At 49.6% G+C, this 22,326-nt stretch overlaps 1 protein-coding gene across 2 annotated transcripts in view; it reads left to right on the top strand.

Annotated features, from left to right (window-relative positions):
* The window catches only part of SLIT1 (slit guidance ligand 1), a 175,423-nt gene that overhangs the window by 136,056 nt on the left and 17,041 nt on the right, over positions 1–22,326 (top strand). For both annotated transcript variants that reach the window (XM_082406495.1, XM_082406496.1), the window contains 9 exons: positions 28–194; positions 2,561–2,693; positions 4,630–4,698; positions 7,715–7,786; positions 9,752–9,823; positions 10,632–10,703; positions 19,292–19,455; positions 21,453–21,577; positions 21,848–21,945. In XM_082406495.1, coding sequence (XP_082262621.1) covers positions 28–194; positions 2,561–2,693; positions 4,630–4,698; positions 7,715–7,786; positions 9,752–9,823; positions 10,632–10,703; positions 19,292–19,455; positions 21,453–21,577; positions 21,848–21,945 — 972 coding nt within the window. The remainder of the gene's footprint in view (positions 1–27; positions 195–2,560; positions 2,694–4,629; positions 4,699–7,714; positions 7,787–9,751; positions 9,824–10,631; positions 10,704–19,291; positions 19,456–21,452; positions 21,578–21,847; positions 21,946–22,326) is intronic.

The following is a 22,326-nucleotide window of genomic DNA, read 5'->3' as shown; positions in this document are numbered from 1 at the left end:
CGTGGTCATACCACCTGCCTCTTCCAGGAACCTTCTGGCCAACCCTTTCAACTGCAACTGCCAGCTGGCTTGGCTGGGCGACTGGCTGCGCAAGAGGAAGATCGTGACGGGGAACCCGCGATGCCAGAACCCGGATTTCTTGCGGCAGATTCCCCTGCAGGACGTGGCTGTCCCCGACTTCAGGTGTGAGGAAGGTAACTCGTGGGCCCCCTGGGTGGCAGGGGGATGGGGAGTGGTCATGCCCCAGAGAGGAGGGGTCCCCTGGGGCGGGGAGGCTCTGTGGAGGGGGAGGCGCGAGGAGCAGGGAGACCTACTCAGTCCTGTGCCTGCCTCTGCCTGGTGGGGTCTTCGTGCGATTATAAGAGCAATAATGTGCTTATTGTTTAAAAAATGGGAAAATACGGATAAAAGACGGGAATAAACATTACCTATTAGCCCATCACTCAGAGAAAATCATAGTTAACATTTTAGTGTAATTTCTTTATGTAGGTACGTTTAACCCAGAGACCTACCTCCTGGTTATTCCTAAGCACTCTGGACAGTGGATTCAGCCTGTCTGTAATGTGCAACGGGACACTGTCAAGGGGGCACCCGTTCCTCCACACGCGGGTCACTTCTTGTGCCAATGTCCTCTTTCCCCTGAATCCTCCATCTCTCTCCTGTGGCCACTTTCTTCTTTCCCTACCCATGCAGAATCCAGCCCGTCCCTCCATTCTCCACCCCGGCCCCCAGAGCATCATGCACACAGGCAGCTGTGGGAAGCAGATTTTTACCGAAGGTGACAGAACAAGGTTGCGTCTTGCCCAGTCCTGGTCCCCCCTTCTTCAGCCCCTCCTGTCCTCTCTGCAGTCTGCTTCCAGGGGGCAGTTCAGCTCTCAGGCTGGCCCATCCAGGCCAGTGAGGGGGCTGCTGCGTGGGGAGCTTCAGCTTTCACGCCAAGAATGACAGGGTATTTTTCTAAACAAAATCAATGGATTCTCTAAGAGCAGTTTGGCTTCTAACTTTTAAAATAAACAAAACAAAACTCCATACTTCTCACATATATATTTTATATCATCGTTTCTTTTTTAAAAAAAAAAAAACCTGAACTATGTATTTTGGACATTTTCTGATGCCATCAAGTATTTTTTTGAAAGCATTATTTCTTTCCAAGAAACAGTTTCTTTTTATTTTTCTTGTTACAAAGTGAGGCATCTTTATTTCCTTAAAAACAAAACCAAAAATGACGGACAATCCAGAAGGAGAATAAAAAGATCACTGATGAGTCCCTCTTTCTACTTCCCCACCCCAGATGACTCCTGTCAGCACTCCGTGTGTGGCCCCCTGGATCTTTGCTGAGTGTTCGTGTGCACATGTATGACACACGTAGGGTCTTGCAGTACTGCCCGTGTACCTTCTCAACATGACAGTCCCTTGCCTGGAGGCATCGCATGGCATTTACGTGCTTCCAAACTTCTGCTGTTATGCCTCGTGCTGCCAGGAACATCCTGATAGATAACTCTCTGTACATATACTCAGTTTTTCCCCTTAGAATAACTTCCTAGGAGTGAAAGGATGGGAATATTTTTGAGGCGTTGCTGCCGAGAGGCAGTAGGACGTAGTGGTCAAGAGGGCAGGTTCTGGAGGCAGCTGGCTTGGATTCCAGGCTGCGGGACCTCTTCCAGGCTGATGGACCTTGGGCAAGTTACTTAATCACTCTGTCCGTAGTTTCCTTTTCTCTAAAATGGTCTGATAGTAACACATCCACAGAGGGATGTTGTGAGGATTCAGTGAGTTCATCCTTATCACGTGGCACCTCCACACAGACGCCTTCCATAACCGACAGTCCCTGGCACCTGCTTCCTAGCAACTGCGATGGTGGTGTCCTTATCGTCCCTCCTACACCCAATCAGAAGGAAGGAAGGCACACCGAGGGCGCTCAGTACTATTTATTGAATCTGTGAAAGATGGTGGGATAGAAGGGGCTCAGACTGTGTGCCAGCCAGACCTGGGTACAGACCCTGAATTGCCTCTGATCAGCCTTCTGACCCGAGCAAGCTGTTTAACCGCTCCAGATCTCAGGAAGATAGAAGTTCCTTCATTCCTTCATTCAACTGACCTAATTTGGAGGCTGCTGTGTGCCAGGCCCTGCTCTCCGTGTTGGGCTCCTTCAGTGAACAGAGAAGGGGGCGCAGGTCTCTGTCCCCGTGATGCTCACATTCTAGGGGCAATGGCAGCTCCCTTTACATACGTTAAGGAGATTACGTTCGATACAGTGCCCGGCACATAGTAGGTGCTCAAGAAATGGTGTGGCTGCCATCCTCCTTCTCTGCAGTGCCTAGGTCCGCCTCAGAGCTGAGGTGGAAGAGATGGACCCAAGACCTATTTTAAGCTCAAAACAGGTCCAAGGGGCTTTGCCCCTGGTGGGGGAAGGGTGCAGCTGAGAGGAGACTTACTGGCGCACAAGGTGGTGTCAGCGCGGGGCCACTGTCCGCAGGTGCCCTGGAGCTGGGCCCTGGCTGCAGGAGGCCCTGAGGGGGCCTGTCCCCTCGCTGACGTGGCTTCACGCCTTCCTCCCCAGGCCAGGAGGAGGGGGGCTGCCTGCCCCGCCCGCAGTGCCCCCAGGAGTGCGCCTGCCTGGACACCGTGGTCCGATGCAGCAACAAGCACCTGCAGGCCTTGCCCAAGGGCATCCCCAAGAATGCCACAGAGCTGTGAGTAACCCCTGCCTGGTGGCAGGGAGAGAGGGCGACCAAAAGCAGGTGTTAGCTGACTAGGCGCTTGGAGTTAGGGCTTTGCAGGAGACACTGGGTCCAAGGAGGTTTGAGCTTCTCTGTGGCCGCCCCCCTGCTCTGCAGTCACCTGACGGCAGGGGTCCCCCGTGGCGAGTGCTTCATCCCCTTAAACTAAGCTCTGCCTTTAAAGTAAGAAATTACATTGATTTTCCCACTTCACATCATCTCATGAGCATTGCCCTCAGGAGAACGCTCACAAAAGTTATTTTTATTGTCCACTTAATATTCCATCACGTGAGTCTACTGTGATCTATATAACAAATCCCCCTTTGTTGGTATTTAAGCTTCCAATTTGTTTACTCTCATAAATAACACTGAGGTGAGCATGCCTTCAGTGAAACTGCTAGTTGGAGAGCGGTACATTGTTGGGACTCTTGATGACCTTCCAGAAAAGCTGTCTCCTCTGCACTCCCGCCCGCCGTGTGTGGAAAGAGCCTTCTTGCTCCCCCTCCCCCTCCCATGCCCCATCAACACTGGCTGTTGTGGTGCTAACTCTTTGTTGATTTGGATTTGGTATCTGAGCCCATGTGGGGACGTGGGTATAAATGTGTATGGCAGACAGCGGATGGAGAGCAGGCTCCTTTGACAGACCCCTCCAAAGGGAAGGCCTGGGTCAGGCCCTGACTCTTCCTGCCCCTGGGATTAGTCCCTTCAGGCCTCCATAGCCGAGCTTTTCTTTTCCCTGAGGGGAGCACATGAGGTTTTCATTTGTATTTCTTTCATTACCTGCAAGGCTGGTATTTCTTCACAAGCACACCAACCACTGCAGTCCTTGTCCTGTGACTCTCCTGCTGCACCCCCCGCCCAGTTTTCTGTAAACCTCATATGTCCCGTTCTCTCCTTGGTGCCTCCTAGCAACCCTGGGAATAATGGGACAGGCAGGACAGCCTGGCTCCCGTGACTGAGGATGCTGAAGTTCAGAGACTTTAAGCCTCAGTTTTCTCAGCTGTAAAATGGGGCTACTGGGTTTGTCGACAAGGAAGGCTGAGAGGATCGAAGGAGACGGGCCGGGAGTCATTCTGTAGGATGCAGGGTGATGGGTCGGGGGAGTAAAGCCCTGATTTGTGCTCTGTGGACCTTTGGGGGGTGGACGAGGCATCCTGAAGGCTGCCTTCAGTGGGGCTGCAGCTCCCAGCGCTCGGATCAGCTTAGTAAGGATGGCTGGTGGCCATGGGGGAGGGAGGGCAGGTCGCAGCATTTCGAATCCCAAGCTCCGCGGATGATGAGAGACCAGTGGGTGGGAGAAGCCGGGTCGGTCACAGAACTGACTGCAGAGAGAGTTGGAGAGTCACCTTCGGGGTCCTGAGCCTGGATGGTTAGGAACATGGAGTGTAGTGCTGATGCAGTCAGGGGAAGCCTGTGTGGGTGTGAAAACACAGAGCTTAGGTTTGGGCATGTTTGGGTCTGGGGCCAGCCTCAGGCACCTTGCCAGCAGGTAGAGGGGGGCCCTGGGTGCTGCTGAGGACCTGGCAGGTGGGTATTAGCTTATTACAAATTACCTATTTGGCCAAGAAGCCTGGAGAGCAGAGAGGGAAGGCCAGGGGGTCCAGGATTGAGCCTGTGGTGCCCACCGACAGGGAGGGTGCTAAGAGGGCCAGGCAGGGGCTCGGGAAGGAAGCCACAGGAGGCTTCATGTCTCAGTGACTTTTACCAAGTGTTTCAGTGGCATCTTCCCAAATGGCCTAAGAAATGTCCGTGTTTTCTCCTCCAATTAGCGATTCCGGACCAACTGTGTAGTCTACATGTAGGAGAGGAAATGAGTGAGAAGGCCCTGGCTGCAGGGGGAGGTTCTCCCTGTGCCGGGCTCTGCCCAAGGCCGAGATGGCTGCACTAACTGCTGTGTTCTCTCCTGTAGCTACCTGGATGGGAATGAGTTCACGCTGGTTCCGGGACAGCTGTCCACCTTCAAGTACCTGCAGCTTGTGTGAGTATCCAGGCCTGTCTCAGAGGGCAGGAGGGCCATTGGAATCTAGCCATTGTGGCTCCAGCTTTCCTGGAAATTCCCTACAGATGCCACTCTGGCCGATCCATTTTTTTTGTTTGTTTTGTTTTGTTTTTTTAATTGCAGTATAGTTGATGTACAATATTATATAAGTTACAAGTGTACAATATAGTGATTCACAACTTTTAAAGGTTATACTCCATTTATAGTTATTATACAATATTGGCTATATTCCCTGTATGGTACTGATCCGTTTTTTAATTTCACCCCATCCCTTTGGGAACATCTGTGCACAGAACTGTTTTGCCATCTAGTGGCCATTCTTGGGAATTGCATTGTTCCAGGCTCTCTCGGGTTGGAACCTGTGTGCTTCTGCCCACACCATCTCCCCAAGCCTCTAGGCTGGTAATTATTGTTAAAGAGGGTTATCCTTGCAAAGGTAGGAGCCAGAGCAGAAGAAGAGAGTTATGGAAAACTTCTTGATCCAACGTTGGCTCCTAAACCAAATATGAAATATGGCAGCCTCAAATACACATCTGTAACTAACTCTTTCTTTAGGCTAGCATTTACTTTTCTGTTATTTCCACTTTTGACCTTTCTGCTTCATGAAAACATACTGAGTAAGCCTCAGAATAAGTTCAGCTCCACTTAGCCTTCCAGCTTAATTAACACCTCACTTCAATTGTCTTTATCTGCCTATTGGCCAGATCCCACCAAAAAGAAGTCCAGAGAACATTTCATCTGAAGTGCCTTGGAGCAGTGCTGCTCAAAGTGCGGTCTGTGGAGCAATGGCAGCCTGAGAACTCTTTGTAATGTGCCTGAAACTAGATAAGGAACTCGCACCAGAATTTTAATCAACACATTGCTTCTTCCTTCATTGGGAAAGTATTGCTATGAAGAAAATGTTAGCTAAACTAAGTTGTGTGTTTAGTGTCATAGGTGATTGCATTTTGGCACAAGCCCCTTGTTTGGGGACATTCAGTTTGAGGACTAGCTTCTTTGAGTAGCACTGGCTTACAGAGTTTCGAAACTCCAGTTTATCTGTCTTTGCTAATGACCTAGCCATGGTGTTTTGACTGACTGTTCCAACAGTGGAGGTGAGAGGTGGTGGTTAGAGTGATTTGTGGCTGGTGATAGAGTGACAAAGAGAGAGACAGCCTTTCTTTGGTCTAATTTGAGGCAGCCCCACTAGTGGTGCGGATATGCTTGAGGAGAAAGGGAGGGAGAGGGGACTAATGTGAAGGCAGTTCTTACTATGAAGCTGCCTGTTGGGGTCTGAAATACCAGTACCTCCTTATCATGGGGAAGGACCACAAAGTGTACTTGAAGTTTGGTGATGTATTTAAATGTGTCTCTAGGAACAATGGAGTGGTTATGAATGAGATTAATTAGAGGAACATTTACTAAAAGAAAATGAAGGCAGGGCGCATAGTTTTATTTGCTGAGTCAAGAACTGCATGAAGTGAGCAGATATGAAGCCCTCTAAGTCATGGGCCTTCCCCCTAAATGTCACGGTCTGGGGGCATGCAAGGGAGAGAAATAGGAGCACATACGTCGTGTGGAGTGACGAGTGTTCCAACAGACGTAAATGTACATGTTAGGGCTGTGGCTCAAAAGAAGGAGTGGGGGGCTCAGGGTAAGGGCTGGGAGAGGTCAGAGTTCACCAGGTGCAGAGGGAACAGGATATCCAGGGGCAAGGGAATTTGAAGAAGGGTAACAAATTCATGCAAGGCATGTGGGGACCCGTGAGGGAGGGGGGCCATGCCCTGGAGTACCTGGCAGGTGGTGAAGCTAAAGGGTCTGGAAGTTGCACTTTAAGTAAATGGGAACCACTGCGGGTTTGTTGGTAGAGAAGTGACCTCATCAGATTTGTGTCTTAGAAAGATTGCGTGGTGCCCACCATGTGGAAGATGGATCGAAAGGGGGCAAAGCTGTGGGTGAGAGATGAGGCAGAAACCAGGAGAGAGATGACGGTGGCTTGATGTAGCAGAAACTTGGGAGGAGGGGGCAGATGGGACAGATGAACAGAGGCACAAGCCAGTTAGGTGAGGGTCTGGGAGGGAGGACTTGGGGGTAGGGCAGTGTTTCTGGGTTGTTGGAGCTGCTGACCGGGATGGAGAACACAGCACGGGGCACGCGGGTGGGAGAAAGCACAAGAATTGGAGTGTCTGTGGGACATCAGGTCTCTGGAGGGGACTTCGTGAGAGAGGTCTGGCTGGGGCCACAGCGGAGGGCACCAGTGGCGCACGATGGTGAGGGAGCCAGGAATGTCACCGAGGGCTGAGGGACTAAAGGAAGAGGAAGAGCAAGGACAGGGCTTAGTGATCCCCGTGCCTAAGGGGTGGGTGAGAAAGAAGCATTCACCAGAGAGGTAGGGGGAACGTGGGAAGACAGTGGTCTGAGGAGATTTGAGAAGAGGGTGGTCAGTTGGGCCAACGCTACAGGGTCACTCGGAGAGCACATTGCCGTGACCTGGGGCTTGGGGGCCAACAGACTGAGGTTTGACTCTGTCTGTACTTCCTCCCAGCTGTGTGACCCTGGGTGGGTCACTTCATCACTCTGAGACCCTGCACCTTCTTTTATAAAATGGGTTTACTATCTCCCTCATAGGATTATAGGGAGGGTGAGTGAACAAACCCACGTAAAGTACTAGCAAGAGAGAAAGGGTAGAGAGCCCCCTAGGCCTGGCAGTTGGGAGGCAGCTGATGCCCTTGGTGGGAGCATTTCCATGGTGGGTGGAGGGTGGGAGCCAGGCTATAGTTGCATCGGGTGGGAGATGAGGAAATGGAGACCTGAAACCCTGGAGACACAGAGCGAGTTCAGGGAGCAGAGCAGAGGGCTGTAAATAATTGTGAACCAAGCGCCCCCTCCACCACCTCCCACCCCCCAGAGTGCTGGTCAGAACCACTTGCCCGCCTGGCTGAGGGATGGCCATGGCCGGAGTGGGAGAGGGGAGGAGTTCTTTCTTTCTAAATGATGATACTTTTGTCTTTTCCAGGGACCTGAGTAACAACAAGATCAGTTCCTTAAGCAATTCCTCTTTCACCAACATGAGCCAGCTGACCACTCTGTGAGTCCCATGGTGGGAGGTGGAGGGAGGGCTTGTGGCTACTGAGACTCTCCCCAAGCCTCGGTCACTGGCAGGTATCCCCACGTACCCTCCCTTACCCTCCAGGGAGGGTGACAGTGCCTGCCCACTGAAAAGACTTTTAAAAAACTTTTTTTTTTTATTGTGAAACACAGCATGTATACGGAAAAGTGCGAAAAACATAAATGTACAATTTAACAAATAATCATAAAGCTAGAACATGTGTAAATACCTAAGGGAAAAAATTGAACACAGCTAGCACCCCAAAAGTCCCCTCATCTCTTCCTGATCATTCTTCCTCTCTCCCCCCACACCCGAGGCAGTCCCTACCTGAAGTTTTATAATGATCACTTCTTTGGTCTTTATAGTACCATCTACATATGCATTTCTACACAATGAAGTTTAATGTTGCCCACTTTCGAATCTTATATACATTGAATCATACAGGATGTAGTCTTTTATGTCTGGCTTCTTTTATTTACCATTATGTTTGTGTGAAGCTGTGGTCTCTTCATTTTCACTGCTGTATAGTATTCCTTTGTAGGAATATACCATACTTTCCTTATCCATTCTACCACTGATGGATATTTGCGCTGTTTCCAGTTTGGACTATTGTGAACGGTTACTCTCTGAACATTTTTGTGCCCATATTCTAAGATATTTTAATGATTGCTTTAATTATATTCCAAGCAATTGATTGGAAAGTATTAACAAGCATCGTTTATATTTGCCTGGAGCTTAAGAATGTATTTCGTTCACCTTCCCAATACCTCACTTTACAGATGATGTGCCCAGGACTTAAGAACTTTCCCTTTGGTTCTACTGTGGTCAAATAATAGAGCCAGTACCCTAAAAGACAGGGTCCTGACTCAGTCAGGCCCCCAGGAGCAGAATGTGGTCCCAAGGCCACAAAGGGCTGCACTTACCTGCCTCAGGTCTATTAGTCAACTGGTTTCCATTTCAAAGTCTTCATGAGCCTGTTGACTGAAAGAAAAATGCACAGGTTGTGAGTTAAGTTTTATTCGGGGACCTTCCAGAGGACTATAGCCTGGAGACAGTCTCTCAGATAGCTCTGAGGAACTGCTCTGAAGAGGGAAGGGAGGAGCCAGGATACATATGAACTTTTTTTTCTGAGAAAAACATGTTGGTCAAGCATCAAAAGGTTACTGTGAATCCCAAAGAACAGATAACTCAAGTTAATGATTTTAATGCTTTTCTACCTATGGGAAGATGTAAGAGTCTGGGGTCATTTGAAATTTTTCCTTAGATATGCATCTAAGCTACCTAAAGGCTAGTATATTCAAAGCACAGAATGCACCCTGTCTTTCTCCATCCTGGATTCCCCTCAAGGCACACTGTCGGTGGGCAACTGAAGTGGCTAATGGCTTGATCCTTGTAGAACTGGAATGGCAGGCAACATTTTTTTCTTTACAAGCCTATGTGTGAAGCTGCCATGGTCTAGGGCAGTGGTTCTCAACCAGGGGCAATTCTGCTCTCCAGGGAACATTTGGCAATGTTTGAAACGTTTTTGGTTGTCACAGCTGGAGGAGGGCAGGGGGAGCTACTGCTTCTCTGTGGGCAGAGGCCAGGGATGCTGCTGAACATCCTACAAGGGACAAGACAGCCCCCCAGCAAGGAACTGTCAACAGTGCTGAGGCTGAGAAATCCGGGGCTGGGTGATCCTGGAAGCTGTAAGGGGAAACAGCCTTTTCCTGTGATAAAAAATGTCTCATTTCTCTTGTTATTATTTAAAAAATAGCTTTAATGAGGTATAATGAATATATAATAAACTGCACATCCTTAATGTGTAAAATTTGATACATTTTGATATATGTTCACGCCCATGAAACCATCACCACAGTCAAGGTGGTGACCACCTGCATCACCACCAGAAGTGGTACCAGAAGTGGTACTCATTTCCTCTGTCCCTCCCTCTTCTTCCTGCAGGATCCTCAGCTACAATGCCCTGCAGTGCATCCCTCCTTTGGCCTTCCAGGGGCTCCGCTCCCTGCGCCTGCTGTGAGTCTTCCTGCTCTTCATTCCTCCAGGGAAATCTGCCCCACCGAGGTCCCTTCTCACCCACCTGGCAGGCAGGAATGTCCCCACGTCCGGGGCCCCAGCAGGGCCAACTGTGTCCAAAGTGCGAGGCCAGTCCACTCTCACTGGAGCTCCTAACGGAGGCCAAGGAACGAATGGGAAACCATCCGAGAAAAGGGGGTTGCTGTCTGCTCCAAGTTGTGTTTGTGATGTGTGTGCTGAGGCAGGGTCCGGGGGCGTCCAAGATAAGGTAGCCCCTTGTTTGCATGTGAGTCTCCTGTCAAATGGTGAATGTGGAACCTTCTCTAGGAATTCCCACTGTGAGTTTTGCCCTGTGCTCACAGCCCTCTGCCATGCCTGTTATGACGGCCTCTGGAATATCCTTGCACTGAGTCCTCTGGCAGCCCTCCTGGGGCAGGGGGACATTCTTCACCCCCAACCTAGGGCTCACCTAGTAGCTTCCTTACCAGGAAGAAGCCTGCCCCCTCAGGCTCCCTAGCCAAGCTAGGGAGGGCACACGTTGCATACGCACACATCCATTTGTCCTGTGAACAGACATGGTATGTGAGTTAGTTGTGATGGCCCGAGCAGGGTCTTCCAGAAGGGCTGAGGGGCAGCGTGGTCTGTGATAATTAGGGGCTCCCTCTCCTTGCCTGTGGCCAGCAGCGCAGGGTCTCTGATCCAGGGACCCTCTCCCTCATGACATGCCCCTCTCAGCAGAGGGCGTCCCTCCATCAGTTCCTGAGTTTTCTGTCTTGGGATGAGTCCTGACAGCCTCTTCTCTCTTCAGGTCCCTGCATGGTAATGACGTCTCCACCCTCCAAGAGGGCATCTTCACAGATGTGACCTCCCTGTCTCACCTGTAAGTAACTCTGGCCCAATTCTCGGCACCTCTTTGGATTTAAATGGAACTTGGATTCCAAGAAAGACCCCTCCTCCTGAGAATATTACTTTTAATTTAGCTTGTGAACTTCAAATGCTCCCCGTTTCAGACTCTTACACATTCAGTGTACCATCAGTCACAGCAATGGACTTTGAGAACAGTTCTTCACAAGCAATAATAAAAGTAGTAATGACCATATACTGATTGCCAAGCACTGCACGTGCATCGGCTAATTTAATCCTCACAGCTCTCCTACAACATAGCTACTGTTATTCCCATTTTCCACATGAGGAAACAGGTCCAGAAAACGTGACAGGCTCACCCAAAGTTGCGTAGCTGGGAGAGGCTCGAGTCTTCCGTCTCAAAAGCCCATGCTCTGAAGCACGATGCCAGTACTGACTTCATATGGTGGGGGATAAGCTCTGGAAATTTACTACCCAAAAGAAGTATAATTGGCATAATTGGATGTAGACTTGTTTCCAAAACTGTTTACCTGGCAGCACCAAGAGGATTCTTAAAAAGCAGTATGCTCGATTCCTCAACAGGCTGAATGTAGAATTACCATATGACCCAGCAATTCCACTCCTAAGTATATACCCCAAAGAATTGAAAGCAGGGACTCAAACAGATACTTTTACACCCATGTTCATAGCAGCATGGTTCACACAATAGCTATAAAGCAGAAACAACCCAAGTGTCCATTGACAGATGAATGGATAAACAAAATATGGTACAGTGGGATATTGTTCAGCCATAAAAAGGAATGAAGTTCTGACACATGCTACCACATGAACGAATCTTTAAAGCATGCTGAGTGAAATAACCCAGACATAAAAGGGCAATATTGTACGATTCCACTGAAATGAGGTGCCCAGAATAGTCAGATTCATAGCTACAGAAAGGAGAATGGTGGTTGCCAGGTGCTGGGAGGAGGAGGAAAGGGGAATTTTTGTTTAATGGGTACAGTGTTTCTGTTTAAGGTGATAAAAAGAGTTTTGGAACCCGATAGTGGAGATGGTTGCACAATATTGTGAATGTAATCGATGCCACTGAGTTGTACACTTAAAATGGTCAAAATGGCAAATTACATATTTTTTTTACCACAATTTAAAAAATGAAGGAATATAAAAGCAATGGGCCATGGCAGGGTCATCCTAATTCTGGAGGCGGGGCCAGGCACAGAGTGAACACGTTCTCTTCTAGCATCTCGGCTGTAGGTCCAGGTCATGTTCAGGCCAGATGGACTGCAGCCAGGACCCTGGGTGTTACTGTGTCCTCCTGCTCTCTGCCTCACAGCCAAGTGCCCAGGGCCCGAGTGGACAGGCAAACCCAGATCAGGGAGTCTTTTGGGGTCCCCAGAATCTCTACTTGAAGTTCAGTCACTCAACAATCTCACTCGATTTTCTTGGCTCTAAGGCTCATCTTTTCCACATTTTAATCTCTGAGATCAGAGTAGATCTTACAAATGATCTGTATGTACTTAATAAGGTAACATTTCTCCACCCCTCCCAGAACATGCTAAATTAGTGGGCGTCTAACAATCTTAGACTTGAGGAAATAAAATAGTAATAAGTGTCACTCATTGAGAGTTTGCCTGGGACAAGTACTTTACTATCTGTGGTGTCTTTTTTACTCCATAACCAAAATGGGAAGTAGCTTTTGTGCTGTGAGCCAGCTTCACAAATAAGACAGGGACTGTCTTGAGCCCACACTGAAGATTCCAGGACTCAGTGGGCAGAGTGCAGTGATTGATTAGTGATGTCTGCATGGGAGTGGAATGGGTCAGGGGGCTCTGTCCTGGGTGGCAGGATTTATTATACCCATTTTACAGTCCCAGGTTCAGTTAAGCAGATTCCCTAGGTCATAAAGCTGGGAAATGACAGAGACAGGATTTGAACTTAGGTGTGTCTGATTCCAAAGCTCTTTATTTATTCTTTATTGCCTCAATAAATATGTCCTGAGTAATCACAGTGAGTCAAATGCTGAGGAATTTACTAACACAAGGTTTCTGCCTTCTGTGACCATCTGGGATATTATAAAACAAGCTCAAAGGCAGCAGTGACTAACTCTGGGGAACTCTGATGACCTTCAGAGAGGAGGTGCCTCTTTGCTGCCATTGAAAAGGCACTAGGAATTTGCCATTTGGACGTTTCAGGAAGAGGGAATAGCATGTACAAAGGCATGGAGGCAAGGAAGTGAGTGACATATTCAGGGATGCTGTGTTGTCCAGCATAGGATATAGGGGGTTTGGTTAGGTGAGGAGTGTGGGGTGGGAAGAGAGGAATCTGGAAAGGGACATTGGAATTCCATTGTGAAGGGCCTTTGTGCCATGCTATGGAGATTGGGCTTTGTTCTGTAGATAGAAGGGAATCGTGGAAGAATTAAATTGTGAAAACTCCTGGAAAGCTGTGGTGACCTGTGGAGGCTGGATGGGATGGGATGAGGCGGGAGGGAGCCTGGCTGGAGACTGTGGCTCTGGACAAAGGCCAGGCAAGGATGGTATTGTTCATTGTTCTGATGACTCCCATTCACAGGGGCTTGTTTCTATCTGTGTTTAGTAATTTTCGGTTGTGAGCTCATTTTTTGCTGATGCTGGGAATTCTGAGAACCTGTATTGGAGATACTTCTCTCCAGAGAGTTTTGTGCGTGTCTTTGCTGGGCCAGTGTCTGCTGCTGCTCTGGGTCCACACTGTTCTCGGCTCCTTTGCTTACCCCTGGGCTGTGCCAAGTGTCTGCTCCAGCTGCCCCCCTGCCAGGAAAGGCCTTTTCAAGCATGTGGTCCACCTTTCCCTCCTTTGGGGCCCCCCTTCGTGTATTGTATCTCTGATCATTGGGCTTTACCTTTTCTCCTTCCCTGTGAAAACTGAATAAGACTCAAGGACATTCTGATCATGTCTCTAGCTCAACATCTAGAGGCTTTGCTCTTCAAATGGGAAGTGAACATATGTTTTGTGTCAACAAAAACCTGAAGCTGCAAAACCAGATTTTGAGCCCGTCCCTATCTATAAATTCAGACTTTCTTTAGGAGAACAGTGACATCAAGCCAGAAGCCAGATCCAACTTGTAAGAAAGAAGAAAAAAACAATAAGTAGAGATCAGTTAAGTGGTAAATGCAAAACAGGGCATCAGCATTACTGATCAGAGGTGTTCGTTAATTGCATCTAAGCCCTATTTCTCTATAAAATAGCATCTATGTAGAAGAAATCTTCCATTATTATGAAGCAACCTCATGAATACATTATTCCCTTTATACCCAGGGTTTCCAATGGAACTAGGCAGCAGCCTGGGAAATGTACATGTGCTTGTATTTAGGTGTGTGCGCATGTAATACTGATGGAATATATGTGCATGTGCACACATGTAGCCATTATTTCCTCTGCATGAAGAGTTGCAATTATTCCATAAGGATTCCGTGAGCACTTACAAGGAGTCAAGGAATGGGCCAAGGATAGCATAGACTCACCACATTCACTCTGGGCTTCACAAAGGCCACATGCAGTCTGAAGGGAAGTAGGCGCCCACGGCTGTATAACAAGTCAGGGTTTGCCCAAGAGTTAGCACCCAGTGTTCCTGGCTCCCAGAGGTGCCCTCTGTTCCTACTGTTACTCTGACCTGGGCCTCTCCTCTTCACCAGCAGTATGCAGGATTGGGGGGGTGGGCCAAGCATGTGTGCTGAGGGGGTGAGGTCCACCTTATTTAAACCCCTTGAACTTTAGACTAGGAATCAGGACATGTGGCGTCAGGTCTTTGTCCAGCCATCAACTTGCAGTGGGATCTCAGACAATTCATTCATCTCTTTAGGTTCTTTCCTCACCTGTACACAGGTTATTTCTAAGGTCCGCTATAGTTCTAACATGCCATAATCATTGTGAGCACTCATCACTGCCTGGGGCTTCGATACCCTGCACATCTCTGCTGCTGTTTACTTTAATATTTACTTTTACAGTTAGCTCATCATTCATCCATTTGTCTATTCACCCATCCATCCATCCGTCCATCAGCAAATATTTACTATGTGCCAGATCCTGTGCCAAGGCTCTCCAGTATCATTCTTCATGTCTATAATCTGACATTTTGTTGCCCCTAATCTGCTGCATGTTGGAAAACTAGATTTCTGAATTCATTAAGAATTCGGTGTGAAAAGTAAATATGGAATAATTAGGTAAATCATGGTATGCCCATATGACAGAATAGCAAGTAGTTAATTATAATAGTTATGGCACTGTACTTTATTATTTGATGAAAACACGGAATAGGGACTTCCCTGGTGGTGCAGTGGTTAAGAATCCACCTGCCAATGCAGGGGACACGGGTTCAAGCCCTGGTCCGGGAAGATCCCACATCCCACGGAGCAACTAAGTCCGTGTGCCACAACTACTGAGCTTGTGCTCTAGAGCCCATGAGCCACAACTACTGAAGCCCACGCGCCTAGAGCCCATGCTTTGCAACAAGAGACGCCACCGCAAGGAGAAGCCCACGCACTGCAATGAAGAGTAGCCCACGCTCGCCGCAACTAGAGAAAGCCCACGGGCAGCAACGAAGACCCAACGCAGCCAATAAATAAATTAATTTATTAAAAAAAAAAGAAAAGAAAACGCAGAATAAAGAAGACGGTGTACTCTGATTTCAGTGATGTATATATATGAGCACAAGAACTAGAAGGGAATAAATGAAAATTAAATTAGTTACATTTATGGGATGACAGATGATTTTCTTTTTGAAGTTCTTTTGCTTTCATACTGAGATTTGTGCATTTCTCGTGCTTTTAGGCAGGCGTTCATTCAGAAAACAGGACGCCTGCTGGTGTCAGGCTCAGTGAGGGATTCACGATTCCTGCTCTCAAGAAGCTTCATTCCAGTAGAAGAAGTGATGCACACAAATAAATTGCCCGGGAGGAGGATGGGTAGAGGAGGAATAGCTCAGGTGAAGAGATTTTGAAGTTTTAGTGTATGCTAAACTGTACAGTTGGCACCTCTGAAACAGCCACAGGGGATCTATTTCTGTCCTGGTTACGTTCATAGAAGAAGCCCAGCCGGGCCTTGGCAGGAACAGACCGAATAGCTACTGTTTCAACTATTTCCAAGTTATACCAAAGATCAACAGCACAGGGTTATTTATACTTTTGCTGGGGGATGAACCTGACTCCACGGTCCTTTTGGATTGTTGAGCAGCCTGGCGCTGTCCTCACCACTGGTCTCAGCAGGGCCTGTGGCTCTCCACTCCCCACTGAGTTCACAGCAGTTTTTGTTGGGAAAAATGGACTCCCGGTGAAAGTGAACTACTTGAACTAATGAAGTAGCTGCAAAAACCCTGCCTTTGGAGAAATTAAAGCTTGAAATGTTGAATTCAGGAGTCGCTCGCCATCTGCTCTATACAGCGACAAGTAAAGCGTGTGTTGGTCAAGCCAGAAGGCATAGTTTTGAATAGCTTTGTATGCGACTTTGGTAGTTTTTATTATTCTCTATTATTTTTTTTTTTATATTGAGTCCTAAAGGGACACTTACATTTGAGGTGCAACTTTGTTGCCATTTATGGGGGGAATTTATGCAGGAATTGGGAATTGTGACATCCTAAGACGTGTCAAGGGCCTCCACATTCACAGTGGCTTCAGATTTAGTCTTTTTGGCATTTTCTCTAAATGAGCTACAAGATGGGGAGAAGAAACCCTTCATAATAAACTCTCAACTCGTGGCTCATTAGCAGACCACACTCCTGCAGTGTGCTACAAAACCTTCTTTCAAAAAAATTCTGTATTTATCTTTTGAATAACATAATTACATTACCTCATACTTTTTATGTTAAAAATATTAGTCTGGTGAATGTAAACATTTTAAACATACCACTGTTTTGTATTCCTGTTATTTTTTTAAAGTCTTTGTGTTTTTTTTAACACAATGAAGCTTCAAAAAATCAAAAAATCAAAGCGTCTGAGCTTCCTCTACCTCTGAGAAGCCCTGGTAATGTTCAGGGAAAAGAGGAAGGTGTATTCCCTGTCCCATTAACCAGGATGGATGCTGTCAGCAAATCAGGACAGAAAAAATGAAATACACGTGGAGGTTGAAACGGCTTTCTTTTCCAAGCTGCATTATTCCCTCGGCAACCATTTCAGGTTGTATGTGCTTGTCTTTCTTCCCCTTCCAGATTGCAGGCTCTTTATCGAATCATAAAGTGAGCCCCAGAGATGTTAAGTGAGCTGCTCAAGGTCACCCGGGCAGTGAGCAGCTGCGCTGGGGGCCGGAGTCCAAGACTGTTGAGCCTGCTTTATAAGATCGGCCGTCATCCGCTGGGCTATCTGGGGGAATTCCTGCTCGGAATTGCTGCTGCTTTCATCAGACCCAACACATCTCCAGGGGAACCACTTCCTCTGTATTGCCCAGACACAGGTGGAAAATGGCAGCGCATCCATTTGGTACTTAATAAATGTGCCCTTTCTCACGAGCAATATACAGCCTTATGTTTTCACCATAATGTTGATATAAATGAACTTCAGGCACGAGGCTCTGGTTTTTCTATTTGCTGGCTCAAAGACCGCTGGCCTCTTCGTTCCCCCAAATCCATGCCTAGTTCATCTCTGAATCTCTCACTGTGGTTTAGTGAGAAGATTATGAGCTTGCCCACGGGATCGGTCAAAGCCTAAGTGGTTGGCGGTGCACAGTGTCAGCGTCGGGGCGGGAATGTGAGGGAGCAGGCACAGCCTTACACCCCAGGCGAGTGATAAGTCCATACAGCCTTTTTTGGAGGGCGGCTGTTAACATTTTCCATGCGCTTCCTCTGCGACTTGAATCCTCCTTCTAGGCATCTGTTCTAGAGAAATGCTCGCTCCTCACAAAGAGGCATGAACAGAGTGTTCACTGACCTTGGAAACAACCAGAATGTCTGGCAGCAAAAGCTATGAAGTGGGGGCTTCCCTGGTGGCGCAGTGGTTGGGAGTCGGCCTGCCAGTGCAGGGGACACGGGTTCGAGCCCTGGGCCGGGAGGATCCCACATGCCGCGGAGGAACTAAGCCCGTGAGCCACAACTACTGAGGCTGCACTCTAGAGCCCGCGAGCCACAGCTGCTGAGCCCGCGTGCCACAACTACTGAAGCCCACGTGCCTAGAGCCCGTGCTCCGCAGCAGAAGAGGCCACCGCAATGAGAAGCCCGTGCACCGCAACAAAGGGTAGCCCCCGCTCGCCGCAGCTGGAGAAAGCCCACGCGCAGCAACAAGGACCCAACACGGCCAAAAATAAATAAATAAATAAATTTATAAATAAATAATAAATTAAAAAAAAAAAGCTATGAAGTGTCCATTCTTTGGGATCCTATGAAGCAGTTTGATAAAATGAGGTGGATCCATATTGCCGACCTGGAAACGTCTCCAAGACGTGCTGTTTAGTGACAAGAAGCAGGCTGCTCAGAAACGACGTGTACTGGAGGGAGGTAATCTCTTCCTCACGAAGAACTGTGTGTGTAACTATGGGAAAGGATTGGAGGGCTACGTGCTGAGTGTGGTGACCATGTGATCATGGGTCCTGTGGTTGGCAGGGACAGTGGTGTAGACTTTCATGAAATGTGGATGTACTGTAGTTTACTTAACCACTCCCCCACTGATGAACACAGGAGGTTTCCAGTCTTTGTTACAAACAATGCTGCGATCAATACCATTGCAGAGATGCCTTTACACACTTGTGCAGGCACATCTGTGAGATAAACTCCCAGAAGCAGAATTGCTGGGTCAAAAGGCAACTGCATTGCTTAGATAGATATCATAAAATCCGCCTCCGTAGGAGTTATACCATCTTGCATTCCCATCAGTAACATAGGAATGTGCCTTTAAAAAAAAAATTTGAGGTGAAATTCACAGAATATAAAATTAACCGTTTTAATGGGTATACTTCAGTGGCATTGAGGACAGTCACAATGTTGTGTAAGGTGGAGACGATTGTGTGCCGGGTCTGAAAATGGTTTACAATGAGAATGCATTCATGTGCCTCTTGTTTAACTGAAAATGAAAAAAATTAAAGAGTATAGGCTTCAGCGTCAGACAGCGCTGGGTTCTGGATCTGGGGGCTTCCCTTCACTGGTTGTGTGACCCCAGGAAATTACTTATTCCACATGAGGCTCAGTTCCCAGATCTTTGAGATGGAGAAGAGAAAACTTACACTGTGGGGCTGATGAGAGGATTAGATGCACTGACTTGGGAGAAGCAGCTGTTTCATCACAGCAGTAAATCTCGGTTCCTTTCTCCCCAGTGCACTCTGGAGGCAGTGCAGTCAGAGGCTCTGGCCTCAACAGCACGAGTTCAGATCCTACTTCCCCACTTTCTCTGTGCATCTTGGGCAAGTGCCTCCACCTTTATGAGTCTCAGTTTCAACATGTAAAATGGGGATAGTAGGGTGTGATGAGGACTAAGCAAGATAACAGATAAGGAGTGCTTAAAACTCTACTGCCTACACAGTAAGTGCTCATGTAATGGGGGCTGTTAGGCTTTTGCTGGCTCCTGGCATAATGCCTGGCACGCTAGGTACCCAGTGGGCAAAGGACCCCATGAAGCCATAATGCCTGCTTCTCTCCACTCTCTGACCCAGGGCCATTGGTGCCAACCCCCTGTACTGTGACTGCCACCTGCGCTGGTTGTCCAGCTGGGTGAAGACAGGCTACAAGGAACCTGGCATTGCCCGCTGTGCCGGGCCCCCGGATATGGAGGGCAAGCTGCTCCTCACCACGCCTGCCAAGAAGTTCGAATGCCTAGGTGAGCCCAGGAGCACGAGAGGGGATGGTGGGTACCGGGTTGCTTCCCCCCGCCTGCCAAGAAGTTTGAATGCCTAGGTGAGCCCAGGAGCACGAGAGGGGATGGTGGGTACCGGGTTACTTCCCCCCGCCTGCCAAGAAGTTTGAATGCCTAGGTGAGCCCAGGAGCACGAGAGGGGATGGTGGGTACCGGGTTGCTTTCCCCCACCCCCTGCTTCCCCCTCCAACCCTGGCAGAGCCTTCCAGACACTCCTGTGTCCCCGAGGTGGCCGGCTGGGTGGGGAACAGGTGGCAGGAATGAGGCCCCTGCTGCTTGTTAGCATTGCTGCCCTCTTGTCCTGCCATACAACGAACAAAAGAAAGCCAGGCGGAAAATCTCAGGCCGTAAGGGCTCTAATCCCTTCCTGGGGTTATGTAAGGAAAATAAAAATAGCAGTGTTTCTGGAAGCTCCAAGCCTCTCAGCAGTACAAGCACTCAGGCCTCCCTTTGGTCGGAATTGTGCTCAGCAATTAGCTTAAACGCCTGAGCCACTGGACCCAGCTGCCACTCTCCTGACATTTGCGGAAATACAAGGCCTGAGTGTGATTGGAGGCCTCACCCTGGACATCTGTAAATACTCGTTCAGGGATTGATTGACTGATTGACAGCCCAAGCCCTGGGAACCCTGCTGAGCAGGAGGCGGTGGCCGAGTGGCTGCCCCAGGCCTAGCTTTGTGTGCAGGGGGACAGCTGTGGGAGGGCACGGGAGGCCGTGGGGCACGACTCCTGCGCTCTGCAAGCTCACAGACCACCAGCGAAAGTGAAGCTGACAGCCAGGGGTTAATGAGGAGGCCCCGGGCCGCCCTGTGTGCAGGATGCTTTCACGGGAGTAACCCTTCAGGGGGGCCGATCTGTGGCTTGGCTGTTGGCTGTTGGGAGCAGGCCAATGTATGTTGAAACGTTTGCTCAGTATTTATTTAATGGGGTGGGATTGGTACTGGTGAAAGCTTTTTGTCTGTGTTTTTTTTTTTAATTTTTATTGGAATATAACATGCATAACAGGAAAGTACAGATCGTAAATGAATGGCTCGCTGAATTTTCACAAATTGAACCCATCCAGGTAACCAGCACCTGGATCAACAAACAGAGCCCCACCTGTACCTGAGGAGTCCCCTCGTGCTCGCCTGCAGTTATTACTAGAAATTGTTTCTCCTTCTAGTCATGCTCATGCCTCTTCAGGAACCAGTGTTTCTCTACTTCTAGAAGGAGTTTTAAGTGGAAACCTGACTTAACTGGCTGGTGTTACTATTTATTCTTGTGAGGCCCCAATGCTCCTCCTAGGTGGCACCCCAGGCAGCCTGGCTGCCGGCTCCTCCCCCACCTCCAAGTTCAAGGAAGGGCCACCAGTGAGTCCTGGAGGGGCTGGAGAAGGTCATGCCTGTAGCCGGAGAGGTGACGGGAAAGGGTCCTTCCCTGTTCAGCCTTGGAGAGCAACAAGTTCAAGGCCATGGACCTTTTTTCTCCTAAGCGTGGCCTCCTCTCAGAGCCAAGTCTCCTCCCTGCTGGGGTGGCCGCCCTTGCTGTCCAGGCCAGCAGGTGACAGGGCTGGGGGTGGTTGCCTCAGAAGGGTGTGAGGGGATGGAGAAAACATCAGCCGATGTCAGTAATAGTGACCATGATGCTGTCATACCGATGGTCCTGCCCTGACTGCCACATGGGGGCTCCCCTGAAGCCCCTTTTTCGGATTATCTCATTTAGTCCTTCCAGCCCCATGAGGCAGGGGCTGTTTTTAGCTCCATTTCACAGAGGAGGGTCCAGAGGCTGGAGAGGTGTACTGTGAAAGGGGGGTGAGCACGATCCAGAGGGAACACCGGGAGGGGCAAACATCTCCTTGGGGAGAGGGCTTCGCGCACCCGTCCCTGCGGTGCCAGGATTCTGGGCCGGGGGCCACGGGGTTCTATGCGCAGCCCTGTCCCCCCACCCCCTCCCTGTGCTAACACCACTCCCACCTTGCCTCAGGTCCGCCCACCCTGGCTGTCCAGGCCAAGTGCGATCCCTGCTTGTCCAGCCCATGCCAGAACCAGGGCACCTGCCATAACGACCCCCTTGGGGTATACAGGTGTGCCTGCCCCAGCGGCTATAAGGTGAGTGCAGGCTGAGGCTGGAGGCGGAGGGCTGCTCGAGGGCGCGGTAGGGCAGGGCTGGGGCTGTCTTGTTGGCCACTCAGCCCTCAGGGCCCAGGGTGAGCTCAGAGCAGGGGCCCAAGCGAGCATTTCATCCATGACCTAACATGTGGATGAGGGAACAAAGAACCCCCGGGACCGGCAGGCCGAGCTGCTGAGGGGCCGGCTGTCCCTGTTGGCTCACTGGCCCCTGGGTCTCCCTGGGGTCCCCATCGCTGACTTCTTCCCCAGGGCCGAGACTGTGAGGTGTCCCTGGACAGCTGTTCCAGCAGCCCCTGTGGAAATGGCGGGACCTGCCACTCGCAGGAGGGCGAGGATGCCGGCTTCACGTGAGTTTCCGGGGGTGGGGCGGGGGGTGGTGGGTGCTGGAACGTGGTGGGTGAGTGCTAATGGGATCCAGCAGCCAAGCCTCAGAGCCTTCCTCCTCCGAATGGGATGGCCCAGGCCCTTTGAGCTCTGGGAGATGAGGGACAGGCCCAGGGGGAATAGCCACTCACTCCAAATGGCAGCCAGAGGCCTCTCTGTGTCCACCCAGGCCACACCTGCGCTGCCCAGAGGCAGGGAGAGCACAGAGACTAGGGGCTGCCCAGGTCACCCAGCAGGCAGCAGTGGGGCTGGGGCTTGGCGCTGCTGCTCCAGGCTTCTGCCTGCTCTTGCCAGGTGCCAGGAGAGTCTTTCTGTGGCACTGGGAGTCCATAGCCTAGGGCGTA

Source organism: Balaenoptera borealis (assembly GCF_965194805.1).
Source record: "Balaenoptera borealis genome assembly, chromosome: 10".
In the NCBI taxonomy this organism is placed as follows: domain Eukaryota; kingdom Metazoa; phylum Chordata; class Mammalia; order Artiodactyla; family Balaenopteridae; genus Balaenoptera; species Balaenoptera borealis.
This window is presented reverse-complemented; position numbering and strand designations above follow the sequence as displayed.